The sequence below is a fragment of the Scyliorhinus canicula genome, chromosome 4, assembly GCF_902713615.1.
Source record: "Scyliorhinus canicula chromosome 4, sScyCan1.1, whole genome shotgun sequence".
In the NCBI taxonomy this organism is placed as follows: domain Eukaryota; kingdom Metazoa; phylum Chordata; class Chondrichthyes; order Carcharhiniformes; family Scyliorhinidae; genus Scyliorhinus; species Scyliorhinus canicula.
In genome coordinates this window covers 192,200,551-192,222,740 of record NC_052149.1, presented here as the reverse complement: position 1 = coordinate 192,222,740, position 22,190 = coordinate 192,200,551, and the positions used below count along the sequence as shown (strand labels likewise).

The 22,190-nt window shown below is 46.6% G+C and overlaps 1 protein-coding gene across 7 annotated transcripts in view; it reads left to right on the top strand.

Annotated features, from left to right (window-relative positions):
* Positions 1-22,190, top strand: part of myot (myotilin) — a 175,882-nt gene that overhangs the window by 93,611 nt on the left and 60,081 nt on the right. For 4 of the 7 annotated variants that reach the window (XM_038795773.1, XM_038795776.1, XM_038795774.1 and 1 more), the window contains exon 8: positions 21,393-21,543. In XM_038795773.1, the coding sequence (XP_038651701.1) occupies positions 21,393-21,543 (151 nt within the window). Of the gene's footprint in view, positions 1-5,060; positions 5,170-20,527; positions 21,184-21,392; positions 21,544-22,190 lie in introns of those variants that run through there. The other 3 variants (XM_038795779.1, XM_038795778.1, XM_038795777.1) reach the window with 3 other exon arrangements.

Here is a 22,190-nt window from a genome sequence, read left to right as displayed (position 1 = left end):
TAGGCAGAGCCAATGGATGGAAGATGGGCTTGCCTGATGGGCTGAGCTTTCTGTAATTTCTTGCGATCTTGGGCAGAATAGTCCCTCTAGTGGATATCATTATTATGACCTCTGGGACAGGTATTTGTACGGCAATATTGTGATTATGCAGGTTATTCCAGTTGTTTCAATTTTAAGATTTGGTTGAAAGCACTCGGGTTTTCATAAGAAACTTCTCCCTTCAATTGAAATGTTGTTGTCCCTTTGAAGAGAGCTATGTTTAGCTAGATCTTTACATAGGGCCTATAGTACCGTAGAACATAGAATAGAATTCCGACAGTGCAGGAGAAGGCCATTCAGCCCATCGAGTCTGCCCATCGAACCTCTGAAAGAGCACCCTACCTAGGCCCACAGCCCCGTCCTCACTCCATAACCCCACCTGACCTGCACACCTTTGGACACTAAGGGCAATTTAACATGGGCAATCCACCTAACCTGCACATCTTTGGACACTAAGGGCAATTTAACATGGCCAATCCACCTAACCTGCACATCTTTGGACTGTGGGAAGAAATCGGAGCACCCGGAGGAGACCCACGCAGACTTGGGGAGAAAGTGCAAACTGCACACAGTCACCAAGGCCGGAATTGAACCTGGGTCCCTAGCACTATGAGGCAGTGTTAACCACTGTTCTGCCTAAATTAGGCCCTTTTTGTTGCATAATGTATCCTGTGTCAATTTATCATCATTTCACATTTATCATCTTTTGTGTTAAACTGAACACCCCTGTGGTGTAGCAATTGCAGTGCACCCAAAAATGGTAAGCAGGGATCAATCACTATGGCTGAAAAGTTGGGCCCAACGACACACCAAATATGGAACTCAGGCTTCATTATCTTTGAGCCAGTGAGCTACGTTCCCCACACAGCTCAGTCCAATGAGCAGAGCTGGCATTCCAGTCTCTGCCTTCAGTGTCTGTTGGGAGCGGGAATTGATCCCAACCTTCTGAGTCGGTGGTGGGGACATACTGTGCCGATCCAAGAGAGGTGGGACTGTCCTGGCTCTGCCAGCATTCCGAGCATTAAACATAATAAGCCAAAAGAAAACACACGTAAAGGCCGGGATTCTCCATCCGTTCACGCCGGCGGGATTCTCCGGTTCTGCTGCAGTGAAGGGAGTTTTGGTTGAGCGCCAAATATTCCGTTCCCATCGGCAGTGGTGGTGGGGCGAACCAGGATCGGAGAATCCTGACCAAAATCTTTAGTAATGTTGATGCCATCTCCAAAGAGGCTTGGTTCTGTGGTGAGGTCGGAGCGCCTGCAGTTTGATCCAATGTCAAGGTGGTTCAATGAAAAACTTGACAGTACCATCATTGTGTAAGTTAATCACCTGACTCAGTGTTAAATCAGAAAGAAACAGTAAGCGGGGTATCTGGAAAAGATGTACCTAAATCCTTTAAAAACAAATTGAAGACATTTAATAAAATAATCTGGTTTCATGATCAGTGTGTCTAAGGGTATGAGGACACATTAAATATTTAAATTCCATTTAAGAAAATTAGCTGAACTGCTATATGACTATATATCTCCCTGAAGGCTGCATCATTTAATCCTTAGATATACCCTCTTGGCCCTGGACTATTGCTGCTGGCCACCCAACATTCCGGCAGGTTATAGTTTCAAATTATCCCCCAACATCTTTTATATGATGCTTAAGCATCAGAGAAAAAGAATACTAAACAACTTTAGAATATTACCAAGTCAATTAGATTAAGCAACACAAATGTAGACTGGGCGTAATGGCACCTGGGGGGGGGGGGGTCTCACATGCTATCGGAGGCCCCTGGGTGGCCGGGTTCTAGGCAGGGTGGTACCCTGGCACTCTTGCTGCCGTCCAGGCATCTTGACACTGCCAGCCTGGCACCTTGGCACTGCCACCCAGGCACCCTGGCAGTGCCACCTGGGCACTCTAGCACTGCCACCTTGGCAATGTAGGATGCTCAGTGGCACTGCCAGGCCAGCAGGGGCACTGCTTGGGTGCCAGGCTGGTAGTGCCAGGATGCCCAGGTGCCAGGTTGCCCATGTTAGGGATCGGGCGGGGGAGGGGTGGTCCAGAGGCCACTAACCTTTGAAGTTTACCGGCTCCCTATAAATTGTCCTTTTAAACATCCCTTTACGACAGCTGGTGCAGTAAAAGGGAGTGATCCTATATCCCTGTGCCCCAGTTGCTCCACACCAACGCAGCTGGGGGCGGTCCTTCACTGCTCCTGTCTCACCCAGACTGAGTGAGGAAAGTTGGGCGAGGCAGGAGCTTTGGAATTACAGCGAGGTTAAGTAAAGCGAGAGTGGCAACCTGAAGAAATTACAGGCCAAAAACTAATTAAAAATGTAAACAAATACAAACCTTTTATAACCAGAAGGCTGTTCGTTTCAATTTGACTGTAACACAACTTGCTTTCAATTGTGTTTGAGAGTGTGGATTAAGTCATGCTATTTTAGTTCAGGCTTACATCACTGAATTGAAATCTATCAATAGGTGGCATACCGTTCATATTAAAGGTCAGTAAATGACATGAGCTATCTAGTCAGCCCAAAGGCTGATACACTAAACTTATCAATAGTTCGAAACTAAAGTACATAGAAGAGGCTGTGGTTGAAGTACTTCTTTACATTTTACTTGGAGCAGTGAAGATCCAGTGACAACTTTCTAAGAATCACTGGCAATGTAAAATAACAATGACTGAAGCAACTGAAGTGGGAAACCAAATGGGACATGCAGTCACAAAGGAGCCAGTGAATAGATGGATTGAGTCACATTTGCTCCAAGAATTCAGTAGGCAGCCTAAAAAAAAAGAAACAAGCTCCTCATTTCAAAATAAGAGTTTTCCAGTCACAGTTCAAGATGAATTTCTATACCCAGATGCCATTGCAAACTTTCAAAATCTGCATGTATTTTCTTTCTTACCTTAACTGCAGACAAAATATTTTGAAAATATGAGATAGTGTTGAGAAGCTTTGAGCACTAATGTAACATTACCTACTATGTAATCCTCTGGTGATAAAGCTAAAATGAAGGGGGGGATTCTCTGTTGTGAGTCAGCCAGCCAACACGGAGAATTTGGACCACCACCAAATCTCCATTGACTGCAGTAGGAACGGAGAGTCCCACCGGCATGAAGAAATGGAGAATCAAAGTCTATAACTTTTGTTAATTCTAACAGGATGTCACGGTAGCACAGTCGTTAGTAATACTGCCCCACAGCGTCAGGGACCTGGGTTCAATTGAGACCTTGGGTGACTGTCTGTGTGGAGTTTGCACCTTCTCCCCATGTCTGCATGGGTTTCCTCCGGGTGCTCCGGTTTCCTCCCAAAGTCCAAAGATGCGCAGGTTAGGTGGATAGGCAATGTTAAATTATGGTGGATAGGCCATGTTAAATTGCCTCTCAGTGTTCAAAAATTAGATGGGGTTAAGGGGTAGGGCAGGGGCGTGGGCCGAGGTATGGGTGCTCTTTTGGTACAGACTTGATGGACTGAATGGCTTCCTTCTGCACTGTAGGGACTCTATTTAAAAAAAGTGTAGCCTGCAAATTCCCATGCTTGTATTGAACCAGCAATTCAGTTATACTGTGGGCTGTGATTGTGAGTCCACCAAATCTCTGCACATAGTTACATGCAGATACTGTGTCAGCTCCTGGGCTGGGCAGCAAATATTAAGCATTTGGAGATTTCAAGTGAGAGAACATTGCAAGCGCCTCTTAACACCACACTTCATATTGCAACTGAAAGAAGATGAAATTTGATTTTGACCTGCTCTTGGAACGCTGCAGGAAGAAAGTCAGTTTGCAATGATGCACATGTGACAGTATAAGTGCACGCTTAGGGAAAATGACAATATAACTGCCCACATTGTAAAGCACTAAAAACTAACAACAGTGGAATATGTACATTCTAGAAATCATGCAACAGATTGTTCATGTAGAATTTGTTCACCCAGATCAGAATACTGTGACCATAATTTTCTTCAGAGGAGAATATTAGGGTGACGGCTTCCAGAAGTTCAAATCTGTAGAGCATAATTCCAGAATCTTGGATGGATGAAATGTGACAGGACACTGGTTCAGTCAGCTTACAACAAAGATAAGGCAAGATTCCTAGTAACACCACATCTAAGTCACACAAGTGCCACAATATCAACATTGTTATTGTGGCACTTTGTCATATTTTAAACCTGTGCCACCATGGAGCATTCGGCAACGGGAACATTCATGGACATAGCAGGAACGGTAAAAAAAAACGTCCTTCCATTTAGAAATCCTGAAAAATCTATGGACACGTGTATTTATATTTTATATTCAGTCACACAATTCACTGAAATATTTGGACAAAACTAAAACATAATTCTGCGAGCAGGACACCATTTTGGGAGCTGCTGATCTCCACTGGGTTGTCTTTCGGTACAGACTTGATGGGCCGAATGGAAACTGATGTGCCTTCCAGCGAGAGGAAAAGTCAGAAAGGCATTCTTAGGATGGTCTCCAACACCTCTATCCAGACAGTAATGAAAGGGTGTTTGCACGATCCTGGCTATACAACAAAGGGGAACTAATGGGCCAGGAAAAATCATTATTACTTTCATTATTAAAAATCATTATTACTTTTTAAAATAAATTTAAAGTGCCCAATTCTTTTTTTTCCAATTGAGGGGGCAATTTTAACATGGCTTATCTACCTACCCTGTACATTTTTGGATTGTGGGGGTGAAAACCACGCAGACACAGGGAGAAAGAGCAAACTCCACACGGACAGTGATCCAAGGCCAGGTTTGTGCAAAATTCTGAATTAATGCCAACAAAATGACATTTACTATAATGGCGATGATAGCAAATGAGGAGATATAATATGCATACAGATACAACTAATTGAGCACTTCACTGTATCCTACTGGGAGTCAAGCAGTATATGCCCATTGTGCATACAGATTAGAAGAGGGACTCTTAGTTTGGTAAGGGAGTAAGTGATATAGTGCTGCAGTGACAGATCAATCATTCACCAAACGTCACCCCCTCTCTGCCAGTACTATATACAAGCACTAAGTTCTAAAGTTTAGCTTCTCAGTTAATAGCAGTGCTAAAAGAGCTCCCATAGTCCACGTACCAGAATAACTTAAATCCGATAGGAATCCTTCATTAAGGTAAGCATAATCAACTGGCTTTGGTGAGAGAATAAGAAGTAAAATGTTAATAAAGTGAAACTGGATTTACCTTTTATAATACCTTTATTTTTATCTTAAGGCAAATAAACAGCCGTGCTTCATATAATGATTTTAAAATAAATTCTTAGAAATGTCGCCATTATAAATTCCTGTGTCTAGACATATATAATATAAAATATAGTTAGCTGCCTTTCCTATTACATTTTTAAAATCATATTCTTGTTGAGTTCAAGAGAACTGAGTTACAAAAATGTTTTTTAACAGTGCCTCTATATTTTTCATGTGTCAAATATTTGTTTGGTTCTTATTTCATCTTATCTACTAAATCATTAGTGTTCACATTTGAACTCTAAACATAAATATGATAATGTCTTAAGTAAAAGTTTTTTTTATAGACTTAGCAAAAAGCCTGTTTTGTGTTTGCAGCCGCAGTAGGAATGTATTTGGATAAATTGCGGATTTGTATTGTGACTTGGATTGGATTAACTCAAGAGCTGAAATCTGGGAGCAAGTCGCAAAACATTTGCGATAATTGAAAAAACAGAATACATTTGAATAATTCATGAAATATTAAACATTCATTATACCAGAAGTGATACGCTCGTCCACCGCTGTGCCTTTAACCGGAAAGCTTTCATGAGCTCCTGGAGGTTTGGCATTACAGACCATATGATGGTAAACTGTGTGCTGGTCGTTACTGGATGATTCCAGAGATTATTTACACTAGTATCAAGCAGCAAACAAAACTTACAGTTTCCTGTTCCAGGTATTCAGAAGTACAGAAAAGATTGGAATGTCTTGTGCTGGAACTAATTGGCACTAATAAGCAACGGGATCATTACTCCTGTGCCAATCTTCTGCCAGCATATTGTTCTACTTTGGAGCAGATGATGTAATCGAGCTTCCATTAAAATTCTTCCAAACTTCTTTTCTCAGAAAATGATTGGCTTCAGCGGAAAATAGCCTCAGGTGTCTCACTCATCCCAGAACAGAAAGTTTACATCATTGAACAAATAAGAACTGAAACGGGAGCTTTGATTTTAATTCAGCTTGTTCGGGGGAAGGGGGTGGGGGACAGTACAGGTGGGGGACTAAAACTACCTCTGGACGAAAGGCAATGCATTCCTGCCCCCATCAGATTAATACCCTAATATTTGGGATCGGGTTTCGGGGTTCCCCATGACTATGAAGGGAAAGAATTTGCAGAAAGAAAGGACTGTGGGGAGTGAGATTAGCTGAGTTGATTTGGAAAGCTGGCTTGGACATGATGGGCCGATTGGCCTCCTTCTGAAACTGGGGCTGGATTCTCCATTTTTGGGTCTATGTCCACATGCCGTCGTGAAAACTGGTCTTTTACGCCAGGAAAACTGGTGTCAAAAGGCCACAGATTCACCGTCTTGCAGGGGGCTAGCAGCCAGCTGTCGTAGAGATCGCAAAGAGCTCCAGCTGCCGATCTAGCACCCTACACTTCTGGGTCAGAGGCCGCGCATGAGCACGGCAGCGGCCTCCAGCAGTTGCACCGTACTCCATGGCGGACTCAGCCCGCAGACCTAGACCACAGAAATAGTGCCCTGCATAGGCTGCTTGCCCGACCCGGACCGCCCACACACATAGCCCCCAGTACTGAATGAAGACCACCTGTCCTGCAATCGACCCTCCCCCAATTGTGGTGGCCCCGGACTGAGTCCGCAGCCCCCAGGCAAGGTTCCCAAACAGCAGGACCGGATTAGAACCACGCAGTTAGGAATTCGGCCAGTCGGGGACGGAGAATAGCAGGGCGGGTTTTAGGCAATGACCTGAGGTGGTGGATACTTGGTTAGCACGCTGCTTTTGGGGGGGGGGGGGAAGAATAGCAGAACTGGCGCCGGTCCCGATTTCGAGCGCGAAAACGGATTCTCCGCCCCGTCGCCGAACCCTGGGGCTGGATTCTTCGCGTCCAGCATTGGGGCAGAGAATCTATTTCCGCGCACGAAATCAGGTCCGGCGGCGGTTCTCCGATTCCCCAGGCCCCGAAAAGCGGCATACTCGGACCGGCCAAAGTCCCGAGGGCGTGGACCGCTACTGGTCCTGCCATTCGGGATACTCGTGAGGTGGCTGTGGACTCAGACCGCGGCCGCCATGGTCGGGGGCGGGCCGATCGGAGGACAGAGGGGGGCCTCATATGGGATTGGGCAATTTTTGGGCGGGCGGTCAGGGTCAGACGCATGGCCGATCGGGGGCACTATTTGGGAGGTTCAGCTCCGCGATCGGAGTCCGTCATGGAGTATGGCGCGGCCTGTGACCCGAAATGCGGGGGCCCATATCTGCAGCTAAAGCTGCTAGATTCACGACAGGGCTCCGCTAGACCCTGGCAGGGCTATGAATTTTTCTGACGTAAGGGCTACAGTTTTTACGACGGCGTGGGGACATAGTCCCAAAAACGGAGAATTCAGCCCCTGATCTTTGATTCTATGATATTGGGCTGGATTCTCCGTTGTGACCACTGCTAGCAAGGATAGACAATTTGGTTGCACCGTTCGCTGGCTACGAGATTCTGTATTCCCAACATTTTGGCATACTTGACGGTGCCCGACAACTTCGCGGTGCACCCTTGGTTGAAGCGTTGGCTCTTGTGCGACAGGAGTTACCCCATGACAGGGGTTACTCGCTGTGGTTGTGGCTGATGACTCCTATCCAGAGGTCACAGACCAACGCGGAGAGCCGTTATAACGACGCCCATGCAGTTACCAGGAGCATCATCGAGCAGTGCATCTGTGTCCTCAAGATGTGGTTCAGATGTCTGGAACGCTCTCATCATGGTGCCCTGCTGCATCCTCCACAACATCGTGCAGCAGAGGGGCGATATGTTGGACGAGGAGGAGTAATGCCAGGCCTCACCCAACGAGGAGAATGCGGAGGAGGGCCAGGGTGGGCAGGACATGGTACCCAGACAGGCACAGGAGGATGCATGGTGTGTGCCCCAGCGCTGCTGCCTACAGGACAATGCAATCGCTTCCAGGTTCACTGACAAGGGGGCGTGGACACTGGTAGCTTAATCACCCTGTCCCACCCCAACATACCCCCCAATTGCCCCCCTCCCTGCACTCCACCCCTTCCCCCCCCCCCCCCCCCCCCCCCCCCCCCACCACCACAGCACCTTCACCCCCTCCGAGCTTCCCACCAGCTGCATCACAGTGTGTTAGCCCTGGGTCGGCAGTATCAGCAAGTCTGGTCCATGGGCGGAGGATGAGGAGGATCTGCAGTGCGATGAGCTCTGGTGCGCCGCATTGTTTGACAGAGCCTGACTCCTGCCCGGGTGCCACATTTCACTGCCTGCCTGGGTGACTCCTGCATGCGTGCTGGCCATTCCATCACACCGGCCAACGGACCTTCAGTGGAGGTGGGGATTGGGTTCGGTGAGGGGTGTTGGTAATGATGGTGGTGAACGCTGATGGGTCACTCACCGAGTATGCCCAACCACATGGCACCCTACATCACCGACCTCCTACATACCAACCCCCCCCCCCCCCACCCCCCCCCCCACCCACCCACCAAATGCCCCACCCAGCAGAACCTCTGTACCCAGCCCAGACTATCTCTCACACCCTTCGGATATAGGGCGTGGCAGTTCGGAATGACGGTGAATAGGTGTTTATTTATCTACGACGGTGAGGGGCTTTGCTTTGGTCTCTATGATTCGCACAGATCTTACCCTGGGATTGAGAAAAATATAGCAAACGGAAGGCAAACGTCTGAATCTTTCACTTTCACAGAACCGCTAAAACGTGTCAAACTCATGGGGCTGGATTCTCTGATTTTGAGGCTTTGTCCCACATCGGCATGGGAATGGTGGCATTTTATGCCAGGAAAAATGGCGTAAAATGGCCACCGATCCTCTTTGTAGCTGGAGGCTAGCACGCCGGCAGCATAGAGCACCTGGCTCTAGATGCCAATATGGCCCGGAGAAGAGCGCCATGCTATATGGCAGAGGCCACTCGCAGACCCAGCCCGCGAAACAGTGCCCCCCCCCCCTTTGGTCAGCACGCCCCGGGCGGGCCACCCCCCCCCCCCCCCCCCCCATCCGCAGATCGGCCCTCCCTCGACTGTGGCAGCGCTGGACTGAGTCCGCAGCTGGCAGGCCGAGTTCCCAATGGATGAGGCCACAGGCGAGTGACACCATCGGGAACTCAGCCTGTCAGGGGCGGAGCATCGGGGGGCGGGCCTCAGGCAATGTCCTGAGGCTGTTGATACGTCGCGCGGCATCCAAATACGCAGCTTTGGAGGCGGAGCATCGCGAAAGCGCTGCCCCCGATTCGGTCGGGAACTTTGATTCTCCGGCCGATCGCCGAACGCGATTTCGGCGTCGGCGACCGAAGAATTCAGCCCATGGTTAGTTGTTGTTCACTGTCTGCCTTTCCAATGGATTGAAAATGCAGCACTCTTAGAGAACCCGTGTTCCTGATTAAGTGGCAGTACCGCTTAGAGAACCCGTGTTCCTGATTAAGTGGCAGTACCGCTTAGAGAACCCGTGTTCCTGATTAAGCGGCAGTACCACCCATGGACAATTGCTCCACTGTATCAATCTGGATGCTGGGATCTCTGTTATTTCGAATTTCAACTCTTGGTATCCAGGATTTCTGAAGCTCCTATTACACACTGGGAAGGGAAAAACCATTATTCTGGACGTTTGTCAACTGAAATTTGTCAAGAAGTAAAGTTCCCACAATTTTATATCAAAAGCAACCTTTACAAATAAAAGGTTCCAACTTCCAGAAGGAATAATGGGGAAACTTTATTAAGAATTGGTGTCAGGCTCACCTCCTCAGCCAGGCTGTATCCTCTGTAGAGAGGCATGATGTGGAGATGCCGGCGTTGGACTGGGGTGAGCACAGTAAGAAGTCTTACAACACCAGGTTAAAGTCCAACAGGTTTGTTTCAAACACGAGCTTTGTTTCAAACACTTAGCTATACGTTTTTGCTCAGCAATTTTGCGGGCAAAATTGCTGAGCAAATAAACGGGCATCGTGCGACTATCAACAGGCAGGACTGTTCCCTTCCAGTTGGGGAACACTTCAGCAGTCAAGGACATTCAGCCTCTGATCTCCGGGTCAGCATTCTACAAGGAGGCCTTCAGGAGACGCGACAACGCAAATTGCTGAGCAAAACTTATAGCTAAGTTCCGCACGCATGAATGCGGACTCAACCGGGATCTGGGATTCATGTCGCATTACATTCGGCCCCCACCAACAAGCCTGGACTTGCAGAGGCCTACCGACTGAACTGGCTTGGGACAATTCACACCTCTTTAACCTGGAGTTACCTCTCTCTCTGCATCTTTGATGATTTGATTGCCTGCAGGTGCTCGCATCCGGGGCATCTCTGACTGTGTCTAATAAACATTTCTGGAACAAGCCTTTCCATTCACCTGAAGAAGGAGCCGTGCTCCGAAAGCTCGTGTTTGAAACAAACCTGTTGGACTTTAACCTGGTGTTGTAAGACTTCTTACTCTGTAGAGAGGCACTAACAAGAGAGTGGGGGTGGGTGGGGTTAACTGTCCCTCTCCCTCCTGCTCACAGTCTTTATTGCATCTTTTCATATTTAAAAACTGAAAATCAAAATCATTCAGATCAATGGACAATTGGGGAAAGTCTGCACTGAGCGTACAAGTACTAACTTTAGAATTGGCATTTCGAAATACTAGAAATGTACAATGATCAGTGTCTCAGAGATTCCCGTGTAACTTTCAGTCCCAGCTAGCTGCTCTTGTATGCTGATCGATTTAATGTGCATTTACAGAGAGGTTTCAACTTCACATTCAGATAGTTTTTCATTTATTCATCACTCCCAAGTAAGTTGCAAGCAGCTAATGTTAAATATTGATAAGTGAATGATGTTCTTGGTTAAATTATTGATGTGATAAGCTGCTGAGAATCCAAGGAAACAGATCCCAAGCTGCTGCTGGTTGACTATTTCAGTCTAAACACCTGCTCCTGGAACAGAGATAGGAGGGCATTCCTGGAGTCCAAGACCAGAACTGAGTGGGTAACTAATATCCCACACAATGCACAAGGAGACAGGTTTGATGATAGTCCCCGCGTGGCTCGAGGAGTATGCACTCCCCCGTTAACTATGGAGCAGGAACTGTTGTATATAATGTCGGGCTGACTAGAACAGGCCTCCAGAGAGAAGGGACCAGTGAAGCCTAACCGGGTCCTGAGTGTGTGTTAATGTTTCTGTTATGAATAAACCAGCACTTTCCTTTTTACCCGACTGACTCTGCTGCCTTGAGTCTGATCCCAGTCTGATTGCAGAACAGGGAGGGTGAGAACATTCCTGGAGTTAGATTCCATTCTGATCCTGGAGCAGAGAGGGTGAGAATGTTCCTGGAGTTAGATTCCATTCTGATCCTGGAGCAGAGAGGGTGAGAACGTTCCTGGAGTTTTATCCGAGTCTGATCCTGGAGCAGAGAGGGTGAGAACGTTCCTGGAGTTAGACTCCATTCTGATCCTGGAGCAGAGAGGGTGAGAACATTCCTGGAGTTAGATTTCATTCTGATCCTGGAGCAGTGAGGGTGAGAACATTCCCGGAGTTAGATTCCATTCTGATCCTGAAGCAGAGAGGGTGAGAACATTCCTGGAGTTAGATTCCATTCTGATCCTGGAGCAGAGAGGGCGAGAACATTCCTGGAGTTTGATCCCATTCTGATCCTGGAGTAGAGAGGGTGAGAACATTCCCGGAGTTAGATTCCATTCTGATCCTGGAACAGAGAGGATGAGAACGTTCCTGGAGTTTGATCCCAGTCTGATCCTGGAGCAGAGAGATGAGAACATTCCTGGAGTTTGATCCCAGTCTGATCCTGGAGCAGAGAGGGTCAGAACATTCCTGAGGTTTTATCCCAATCTGATCCCAGAACAAAGAGTGAGAGCACTGCTGGAATTGGCTGTCTCACAGTAACAGAGGCCTGTCCACCTCCCGAATACTTTTGAAACTCTCCCAGTGAAGATGTTCGGCGTCAGTTTAACTCTTTTTGTGCATAGAGCTCGAAAATGATATGAACAACTTTATTGGAAGTTGCTCAAATCATTTTAAATTTCTATGTAGTTTTAGTTCAGCTTTTCTCATCAGTACCAATATTGACAAACTGCCCCCCTGCCAAATCTTGCCATCCTAGGAGACCACCAATTTCACCTCACGGTCGCTCTGGAATCTTGATGTTAAAGTTTTCTCGTTTGTCTGTAACTCCAATACTGTGGAATCTACCACACAATGTAAATTAATCTCATTGTTGGCAAACCCTTTTATAATACTTTGCCATCAAGAAATAGTAAATCATTGCAACTTTCTACATTGTGCCAATGTGATTTTTGTCAGAAAATACTTGGTTTCTTTCGGTAAAAGTAGCTCTGACCATCACTGTCTGCTCGACACTACTTCCCTAAAATAAGAGTGAGGACGCAAATAAAAGCAATTATGGGTTGAATTTTCCCCGTCCCATGTGGGTAGTTTGGAGGCAAAGGGTCCAGGAAAATAGGGAGGGATCCACAGGTGGGAGAGACTGCCCCCCAGCCTCAATGGTCCAACTGGAGGAATTTGCAATCTGAGTGGTCTTCTACCCATTCCCCTCTGATTTATCCATTTAATCTTACTCTTCTGAGAGTGCTTCCTTGCTAATCTGCCCTCGAGGTCACCCACCTATCTTGCTAGTACCTACCCTCGCTGGGAGGGGGGGGGGGGGTGCTGCCGAGTCTCCAGAGCTATTGGCCTTATGAAATGAAACCCGCCTGCCATTTCGAATTAGACATCGAGCATGGAGGTGGCCAATTAGGTTCAATGCCCCCATTTGGGCCCCCACATGCAAGGGTCCAGAAGTGTCTGGGAAATGTTTTTGCCCAACATGTCTGAACTACTGTCTTAAATATTTAGTCCATTGAAGCAGGAATGGAGATAACTTGGTGATGCCACTAGCACTCCCTCAGTTATCAACAAAGTTCCCATTAAGTCAGCAGGGTGGCACAGTGGTTAGTACTGTTGCCTCACGGCGCCGAGGTCCCAGGTTCGATCCCGGCTCCGGGTCACTGTCGGTGTGGAGTTTGCACATTCTCCCCGCGTTTGCCCAAAGATGTGCAGACTAGGTGGATTGGCTACGCTAAATTGCCCCTTCATTGGAAAAAATGAATTGGGTACTCTAAATTTAGTTTTTTTTTAAATAGAAAAACAAAGTTCCCATTAGATCAGATTAAATGAGAAGAAAAAAAGAGTGCTCCCTGAAAGTTTTGAATTCTTTCTTTCTTTCTCTGATTTCCCACATCGTGGTCGATTTTATCTATTAGGAAGATATTTGAACCTTCCACAGGCAATGGCACCCAAAAAATGCATTCTAATAAACAATAAATTATTTCATTTAAGTTCTCTACCACTGAAAGACCCCCAAAACTGCTTACTACATTAATGAAAAGGCATAATAAATGAACTCTGTGGTAATATGAAAGTGAATTATTTGACAGAAAAAAGATAAGACAACCCCCCCCCCCCCCCCCCCCCCCCCCCGGACATAAGTGAGCATAACTTGGAGCCATTATCATTCCACAATTTCTGTGAATGGAGCTGGGTGGCCTGAGAGTCTGATGCAGCTAAGTTTCAATGTCTGTACCGTTTTTTGTATTATAGTTCTGCAGCTCGTTTTAAGTCTGGTCAATGTACAGGGTGAAGTGAGATTAATGCTCAATGAAGGGACGAGAGGAACAATCAGTCAAATGTTATTCCCCATACGTAAAGAGGGAACAATTCAGTCCCTTCTGTTCCAAGACCACAAACTACTGTTTTCATGTGATTTAAACAGAAGCAAGAAGGCTCGATTGAAATAAATAACAGAAAACCTATGAAGGAGGTTTCTCAGGAGAAAAAAAAGAGTTCAAATTCATAGAACATAGAACAGTACAGCACCTTCGGCCCTCGATGTTGTGCCGAGCAATGATCACCCTACTCAAACCCACGTATCCACCCTATACCCGTAACCCAACAACTCCCCCCTTAACCTTACTATTAGGACACTACGGGCAATTTAGCATGGCCAATCCACCTAATCCGCACATCTTTGGACTGTGGGAGGAAACCAGAGCACCCGGAGGAAACCCACGCACACACGGGGAGGACGTGCAGACTCCGCACAGACAGTGACCCAGCCGGGAATCGAACCTGGGACCCTGGAGCTGTGAAGCATTTATGCTAACCACCATGCTACCGTTCAATAAGGAATAAAATGCCACTAATCACACCAGAACCCCACTCAGTACAGCAGCATTCTACCCCATTGCTTACTAAAATTCTATCTTCTGCATGAAAGAATACCATTACATTTAAAATTAGAACCACTTGTTCCTACCATACCAATGAACCTCTGAACGACACTTAAAATAGCAGCAGCGCCATTCTACTATTGATCTGTATAATTGCTAAGGTCAAAGATGATGAATGAAGGTCATTAAATAAAAACCATTCTTATTTTATTTTCCTCGTAATAAAGTTCCAGTGATATATAAATCATGAGGCACCTGTATAAAAACAGTCCTTTCTAAAATGGAGAAATACTTGGCAAACATTGAAACATGGGTATGCTGTGAAAAACTGAGGTGGCTTCATGACTGGTACAAAATGCTTCTAAAGGCTTTGGGTGGGATTCTCAGTCGGCTGACTCTGGAATCGGGAAACGCGATTAGGCGGAGAATTGATTCCAACACCGAAATCCCAGCGTGTGCCAATTTCACGCAAATCACCATTCTCCATTGCCTTGATAGAGGCGTCAGTGCATTCCAGAACACACGTACAGTAAACGCCATTGACATATTGGCAGGCCCGACCCGGTAATCTCCGGGGCCTCTGTGATTATCCGCCTCCAATGGGCCGAATTCGCGATGGCTATGTTCACTTGTGCTTTCAAAAATCATGGACAGGTGTCGTGGCTGCTGAAGGAGAGAGAGGGGGCATGGAAAGTGTCCAACATCACCATAGTTTTCTGACAGTTGTGCCACTGTCTGGGGGAGGCTTCTGCCTGGGGGGAGTAGTGGGGGGTGGGGGGGGGGGGGTGTGGTTAGGAGGTGGACTGTGTGGTCAGGGTGGGTGGGCACTCAACACCATTGCCATAGCCTGCAAGGCAGCCATACAGCTGTACAAGCCACTGACAGCCCACTGTGAACTTAGTGGTATGGTGAGTCCCAGGCCACCCTAGGTGCCCTGTAGGCCCAACCAACCCATCAGCCATATGGGCACGCTTCAGCGCAACCAGTGCCATCTTGTTGGCTGGGATGAGTGTGCGTAGGGATTGTAATGTGTATATGCGGCTGTAACTTGTCAGCCTCCTGAATGTCAATCGTGAACCCGGCGAATCCTGCACCGTTTCTCATTGGAATCGGTTGTGTTCCACGAGGCGTCAGTGCTAGCCCCTTATCAGTCATTGAATCGGTCCTGGTGTGGCACCAGTTTTTTCTGTCATGGAAGTCCACGAATCCTGCCCTGGCGTCAACAGGAACAGAGAATCCATCCGCAGATTTATTGGGCGGGATTCCTTCCCCATCTGCATGTTTCTTGGCGACTCACTATTCGCTGGCCGCAGGATTCTAACTTCCTGCCGTTGTCAATGGGATTTCCCAATGAAGCCATCCCACATCGCAGGGAAATCCACTGGCGGAGGTGCGCTACTGGTGGGAAAAGTGAACCCCAACGGCAGGAGAATTCCAGCCATTATTTATGCACAGCTGGTGATGTATTTATAGTCACAATCTACTATTCGCGAGAATTAAGAGCTTAATAATGATGCTGGTAATCCAACATCAGGAATTAATAGCTTTGATGTCAACAACAGCTTTTTCCACTGCTTTTTTAAATGTTATAAATCATTAGGTGATATCACACAATCACAATTTTAAATCTATCATTAAATCCCTGTGAATAAACTATTGCCCAGTCAGGGGAAGAGATATTTGCAAACTTCTTTTAAAGATCTAGTCACATTTAAGAAATAACCCAATAGTCTACTGGGGAGGCTGTGGTGTAGTGGCATTGTCACTGGGCTAGTAATCCAGAGATCCAGGATAATGATCTGGGGTTCGAAGTCCACCTGGGTTCGAATCCCACCACAGCAGGTGGTGGAATTTAAACTCAAGAAAATATCTGGAATTAAAAGTGTAATGATGACCATGAAATGTAGTCGATTGTCGCAAAATTAATCTGGTTCACTCCAGTCCTTTAGGGAAGGAAATCTGCCATCCTTACCTGATCTGGCCTACATGTGACTCCAGACCCACAGAAATGTGGTTGACTCTTAAATGACCTCTGAGATGGCATTCAACTACGACAAAAACACAAAATGGGAATGAAACCGGACAGAGCACCCAGCCTCAACCCAGGCACTGTAAATTACCCTGTAAATATTCCGGCAATAGACTTCTGCTCCAGAACTTGCCGCAACCCTAGCCAAGCTGTTCCAGTACAGCTACAACACTGGCATCTACCCGGCAATGTGGAAAATTGCCCAGGTGTGTCCTGTCCAAAAGAAACAGGACAAATCCAACCCAGCCAAATACCGCCCTATCAGTCTACTCTCCATCATCTGCAAAGTGATGGAAGGAGCCATCAACGATGTTATCAAGCAGCACTTACTCAGCAATAACCTGCTCACGGACGCTCAGTTTGGGTTCCGTCAGGGTCACTCAGTTCCTGACTTCATTACAGCCTTGTTTCAAACATGGACAAAAGAGCTGAATGCCAGAAGTAAGGTGAGAGTGATTGCCCTAGTTATCAAGGCAGCATTGACCGAGTATGGCATCAAGGAGCCCCAGCTAAACTAAAGTCAATGGGAATCAGGGGGGGGGGGAGGGAACTCTCTGCTGGTTAGAGTCATACCTGGCACAAAGGAAGATAGTTGTGGTGGTTGGAAGTCAATCATCTCAGCTCCAGGACATCACTGCAGGTGTTCCTCAGGGTAGTGTCCTAGGCCCAACCATCTTCAGCTACATCATCAATGACCTCCCTTGGTCAGAAGTGGTGATGTTTGCAGATGACTGCACAATGTTCAGCGCCATCCGAGACTCCTCATAGAATGAAGCAGTCCATATCCAAATGCAGCAAGACCTGAACAATATCCAGGCTTGGGCTGACAAGTGGCAAGTCACATTCACACCACACAAATACCAGGCAATAATAATATCCTACAAGAGAGGATCTAACCATCATCCCTTGACATTCAATGGCATTACCATCGCTGAACCCCCCCACAATCAGCATCCTGGGGGCAGCACGGTAGCACAATGGTTAGCACAGTTGCTTCACTGCTCCAGGGTCCCAGCTTCGATTCCCGGCTTGGGTAACTGTCTGTGCGGAGTCTGCACATTCTCCCCGTGTCTGTGTGGGTTTCCTCTGGGTGCTCCGGGTTCCTCCCACAGTCTAAAGAGCTACAGTTTAGGTGGATGGCCATGCTAAATTGCTGTTAATGTCCAAAAAGAGGGTTAGGTGGGGTTACTGTGTTACGGGGATAGGGTTGGGGTGCTCTTTCCAAGAGCTGGTGCAGACTCGATGGGCTGAATGGCCCCCATCTGCACTGTAAATTCATTGATTCTATGGGGGTTACCAGTCATCAGAAGTTGAGCTGGACTAGCCATATTAATACTGTGGCTACCAGGGCAGGTCAAGGGCTAGGAATCCTATGGCAAGTAACTCACCTCCTGACCTCCCAAAGCCTGTCCACCATCAATAAGGCACATGTCAGGAATGTAATCAGAATCCACTTGCCTGGATGAGTGCAACTCCAACAACACTTAAGAAGCTCGACACCATCCAGGACAAAGAAGCTCACTTGATTGCTCCCCCTTCCACAAACATTCAAACCCTCCACCACCGACGAACAGTGACAGCCGTGTGTACCATCGACAAGGCATACTGCAGTAACTCACCAAGATTCCTTAGACAGTACCTTCCAAACCCATGCCCATCACCATCTACAAGGACAGGAACAGCAGATACCTGGGAACCCCACCACCTGGATGTTCCCCTCCAAGTCACTCACCACCCTGACTTGGAAATATATTACCGTTCCTTCACTGTTGCTGGGGCAACATCCTGGAACTCCCTTCCTAACAACACAGTGGGTGTACCTACACCTCAGGGACTGCGGTAGTTGAAGAAGGCGGCTCACCATCACTTTCTGAAGGGCAACTAGGGATGGGCAATAAATGCTGGCTGAGCCAGCGATGCCCACATCCCATATATGAATCTTTACAAAATATAATGGCCTCAATATTAGCCAAAGTTGGGAAGGGTGTGGGGAGCCTAATGGCAGGGTAATAGATGTGGAGACTACTGATCTTTTTGGTAGGGCCACATTTAAATAGAAGTGTACAAATTCCAGCTTGACACCTGGTCATACTAACTACCTGCACAGCTAGAGAGTGTGGGAGTTTGTGGTAGGAAACGACAGCCTTGGAAACCATCCAAGCAGCTACAGGGAGGAGGAAGCTCTGACCATGGTGGGGAAGATGAGAAACATGTAACTGGGCTCAGGGCTGGCGGGGGGAGTGTGTGGAAGGGGAGAAAGGTCTGGGAAAGATTGATGGGGGTGATGAAGAGGAAAGGATCAGGTCATGTGAGCTTGATGGAACTAAGGGAGGTTCAAAGCCTCTTTCTGGGGCCCCGACAGGCCGGGATACAAGTAAACATTAAAACTTATCTGTTGGCCTCTTCTAGCCCAGGGTCCAGCTTCAGACAGGTTTAGGCAGATGGAGGAACTGATTCAGGCTCCAGGTTAAAATTGCAGTTTGCATTCTGTTAGCATCAGCGAACCTGATCTAAATATTTAAAGGAGGGCACTTCCTTCCCCACCTGTTTTTTTTAAAGCAGGGTTAATATGAAGACATAGCAAGAAGGAAATGGAACCAGTAGATGTAAATTATATTTACATCAGTAGGTGTAAATAACCCCAATTAATTTAACTTGGCTCTGACCGAAGTCAGTCAGGTGGGCCTGGTTAAATTTGGAGCCAATATATTCCTGTAATGCAAAAGCAGAGTTTTATTTGGATTGAAATTGAAGCTCCTTGTTGTATAATATAGAAATCTATTAGCAGTGTAGTTCAGACAGATTTTGCATGTTAGCAAATGTTTAGAAAATGTGTGGCTGGTCAGCAAGGAAAGTTAGCCAGCCTGAAAAGCTGCAGTGTTCCTGCCATTGGAATGCACTCGGCCTTTCCAACTACCTCTATGGAGGGAGGCTGCAGTGGGCAACATATCAATATCCTGTCCAGGTGCCCACCCACCATGGAAAATCCCATCAAAACAGGTTCGCTCAGATTTGAGCCCTTGGCCCGAGATCTCGTTCAGTGTTCCAGAGAGAACCCCCCCCCCCCCCCCCCCCAGCCATGCTCGAGACCTCCGGTAGGAGAAGAGGGGTCAAGCTGACCTCCCGGGAGGTGACCCTTCTGGCTGGAAGGCAGTTCTGTAAGGCAGCCAGAGATTCCTGCTTGATGTGGGCAGTGCACTCCTCCTTATTGTGCCATTTACTTGGCCGAGTTTAAAAATACATCTTCCTGGGAGCGGATATCCCTGAGCTGATGCTTGCCCTGGGCTGGAGTACAAAGTGTATGGTCCTTCTGAACCTGGCTGCCGCTATTGAGAAATTGCTGAAGAACATATCCCTCGTGTCCAAAGATAGCACAGTCCTTGGCAGGATCATCCTTATTATCGCGAGCTCCTAGGCTTTCTCACTAAAAGAAGCTGTCCTTTACCTTGTCCTGTCCTTGTTAGTCCTTTACCTGATTTTATAAAGACTTTCAGCAATACAACAACATTGGAAGCTTTCAGATACTGCAAATACAGCTTGAAGGCTTTGTAGTGGCACTTTTTAAGTTCTGGAAGTAATTCTGTCTCCTACATCATGGTTCCCAATGTGAGACCAAATCACACTAGGTATGCATTTGTCACGTTCTGATGATAGGATCTTGGAAAACCTAATAAGATCCCTTTCAACCCTGACAGTCTGTCATTCAAAGTAAGGTAAAGTCGCCATAGTCCCCGATGGCCATTTGCTGCTTTCCCCTTTTAAGGGGAAGAGCTGACTGGTGGTGAGTTAACCTGAGGATCACCACAGCTCAGGCAAAGGGACAAGGTTGATGAAAATATTCCTCTGCTGTTAATGCCCAGGACTGGAATTGCACCTTTAAGTTGGCTGCAGTGCAAATATGAAAATTGGTTTATTTATTGACAACCAGATCAAGGATAATATTTATTTTGCAAAATAAGTCCGCATTTATTTGTGATAGAATTAATACATTAAAATCTTTCACTTTAAAAATTATTTTCCTTCTTCCGCCTAGTCTGTCAGCGCAACAGAATATCGAACATCATTCTCCATCAAATTCGCAAGACATTCACCAAAAAGGCAACAGGCAAAAGAGCATATCCTTTTTCAGGCATACTACCAAGTTTCTGTCCAGCCAATATCTCCTGACACAAGACAACGAGTAACTGCTATGAGTGTGACCAACCTTTCTTCACAGTCAACCCGTCAATCAAGTTTCAACTATGAACGGCCAAGTGATTTCATTCAGTCAAAGACTAAGCGGCAACCAAAGTTCCAGGCTACGTCCTCTGGGGCCTCTACAACTTCATTAGTTCAGCATTCCTCTATCCTGCAAACAAAACCCTATTGTGTTGAGCAGTTACCCATCTCCTTCCAGCAATCACAGAGCCAAGCCGGGCAGCAAACATCTGCACTATCAACTGTAAACTCTCCAATTTCTCCTGCATCTTCATCGTTTGGCTCAAATAGAGAGCCAACTCCAGCATCTCCACCACCATCTCTTACTCTTTGTCCTTCCTTTAGTCCTCAATCTTCTTCTTGCGCTTCCTCAAAGCATATGTTCTCCCCTTCCTTTACTCAGTCACCTGCAGCCTTTCTCAGTTCTGTGCTCCCAACACAATGCATTTCAGTTCCAAAAAATGAAATGCAGCTGCCCACCAAAGAGATTGCGTAAGTATGAAATTCCACCAACATGGTCCATCTGGCAAGGTGCAAATTTTCTGTTCAAAATATTCATTCCAATCAAATGTTTCAGTCTCGGTACATTTTTCTTTTGCGCAGTCCACTTGAATGTGTGCAATGATGTTCAAATGCTCAGTATTGATAACGATAATAATAATTTGTTTACCTTTAGTCACTGCCACTGAACTTTTCATTAGTTATAGATATCCCAACCACTCTGGGAAGAAAATTGTCAAGTCACCAAAGCCAACCAGTGATGAACAAATCCAAGGCTCCAAAAATGCTGTCATTCAAGACTTGGAACGAAAACTGCGGCACAAAAGTGACCTTCTGCACGATGGACAGCAGGTACAAGATTACTTATTATCGATGGGTACATTTTTTTCTAATGTGCTATTGGGATTATTTCTAAAATATTTTCATTGGAAGTGTAGGGTGAAACTATATATTGGCAACATAAGCAAGCCATTCATTCTTCTACCTCAGAGGCATTGAGATTAACATTTTAGGAGCAATTATATATCATCAGTTTCTGACCTATTGGATTTTCACAGTAACTTCATTTCAATATTAATGCAAGCCTACTTGTGACACTAATAAAGATTATTATTATTAATTAGGACCAGGAATCCACTTAATGATGCCACCTCAGAATTAGAAATCCATGCCATAATAGCATCAGCTCCTGTAAGTCTTAATTCTACAGCTTAAATTCTGATGGTGAATCATAGCCACACATGTAACTGCTTCATTAGTTACAAGATACAGCAGGCGGACTTCCAGTGGTGGCCAAGGAGTGAGTGGTCACACATTTGGCAGCTCCCGCTCGAGTCGGTTTCTCGGTTCTTTTCCCCGGTTGCCGGACGGATGTTTTGGAGGCAAAGGGTGGTGGGGGAAAGCTGTACTCCACTGTTGAGGTTGGTGGATGGATTTGTGGACCAGAAGTGGGTTCAGAGGAAAGGAGCAGCAAGAGCAAGAACTCTTGGTGCGACACA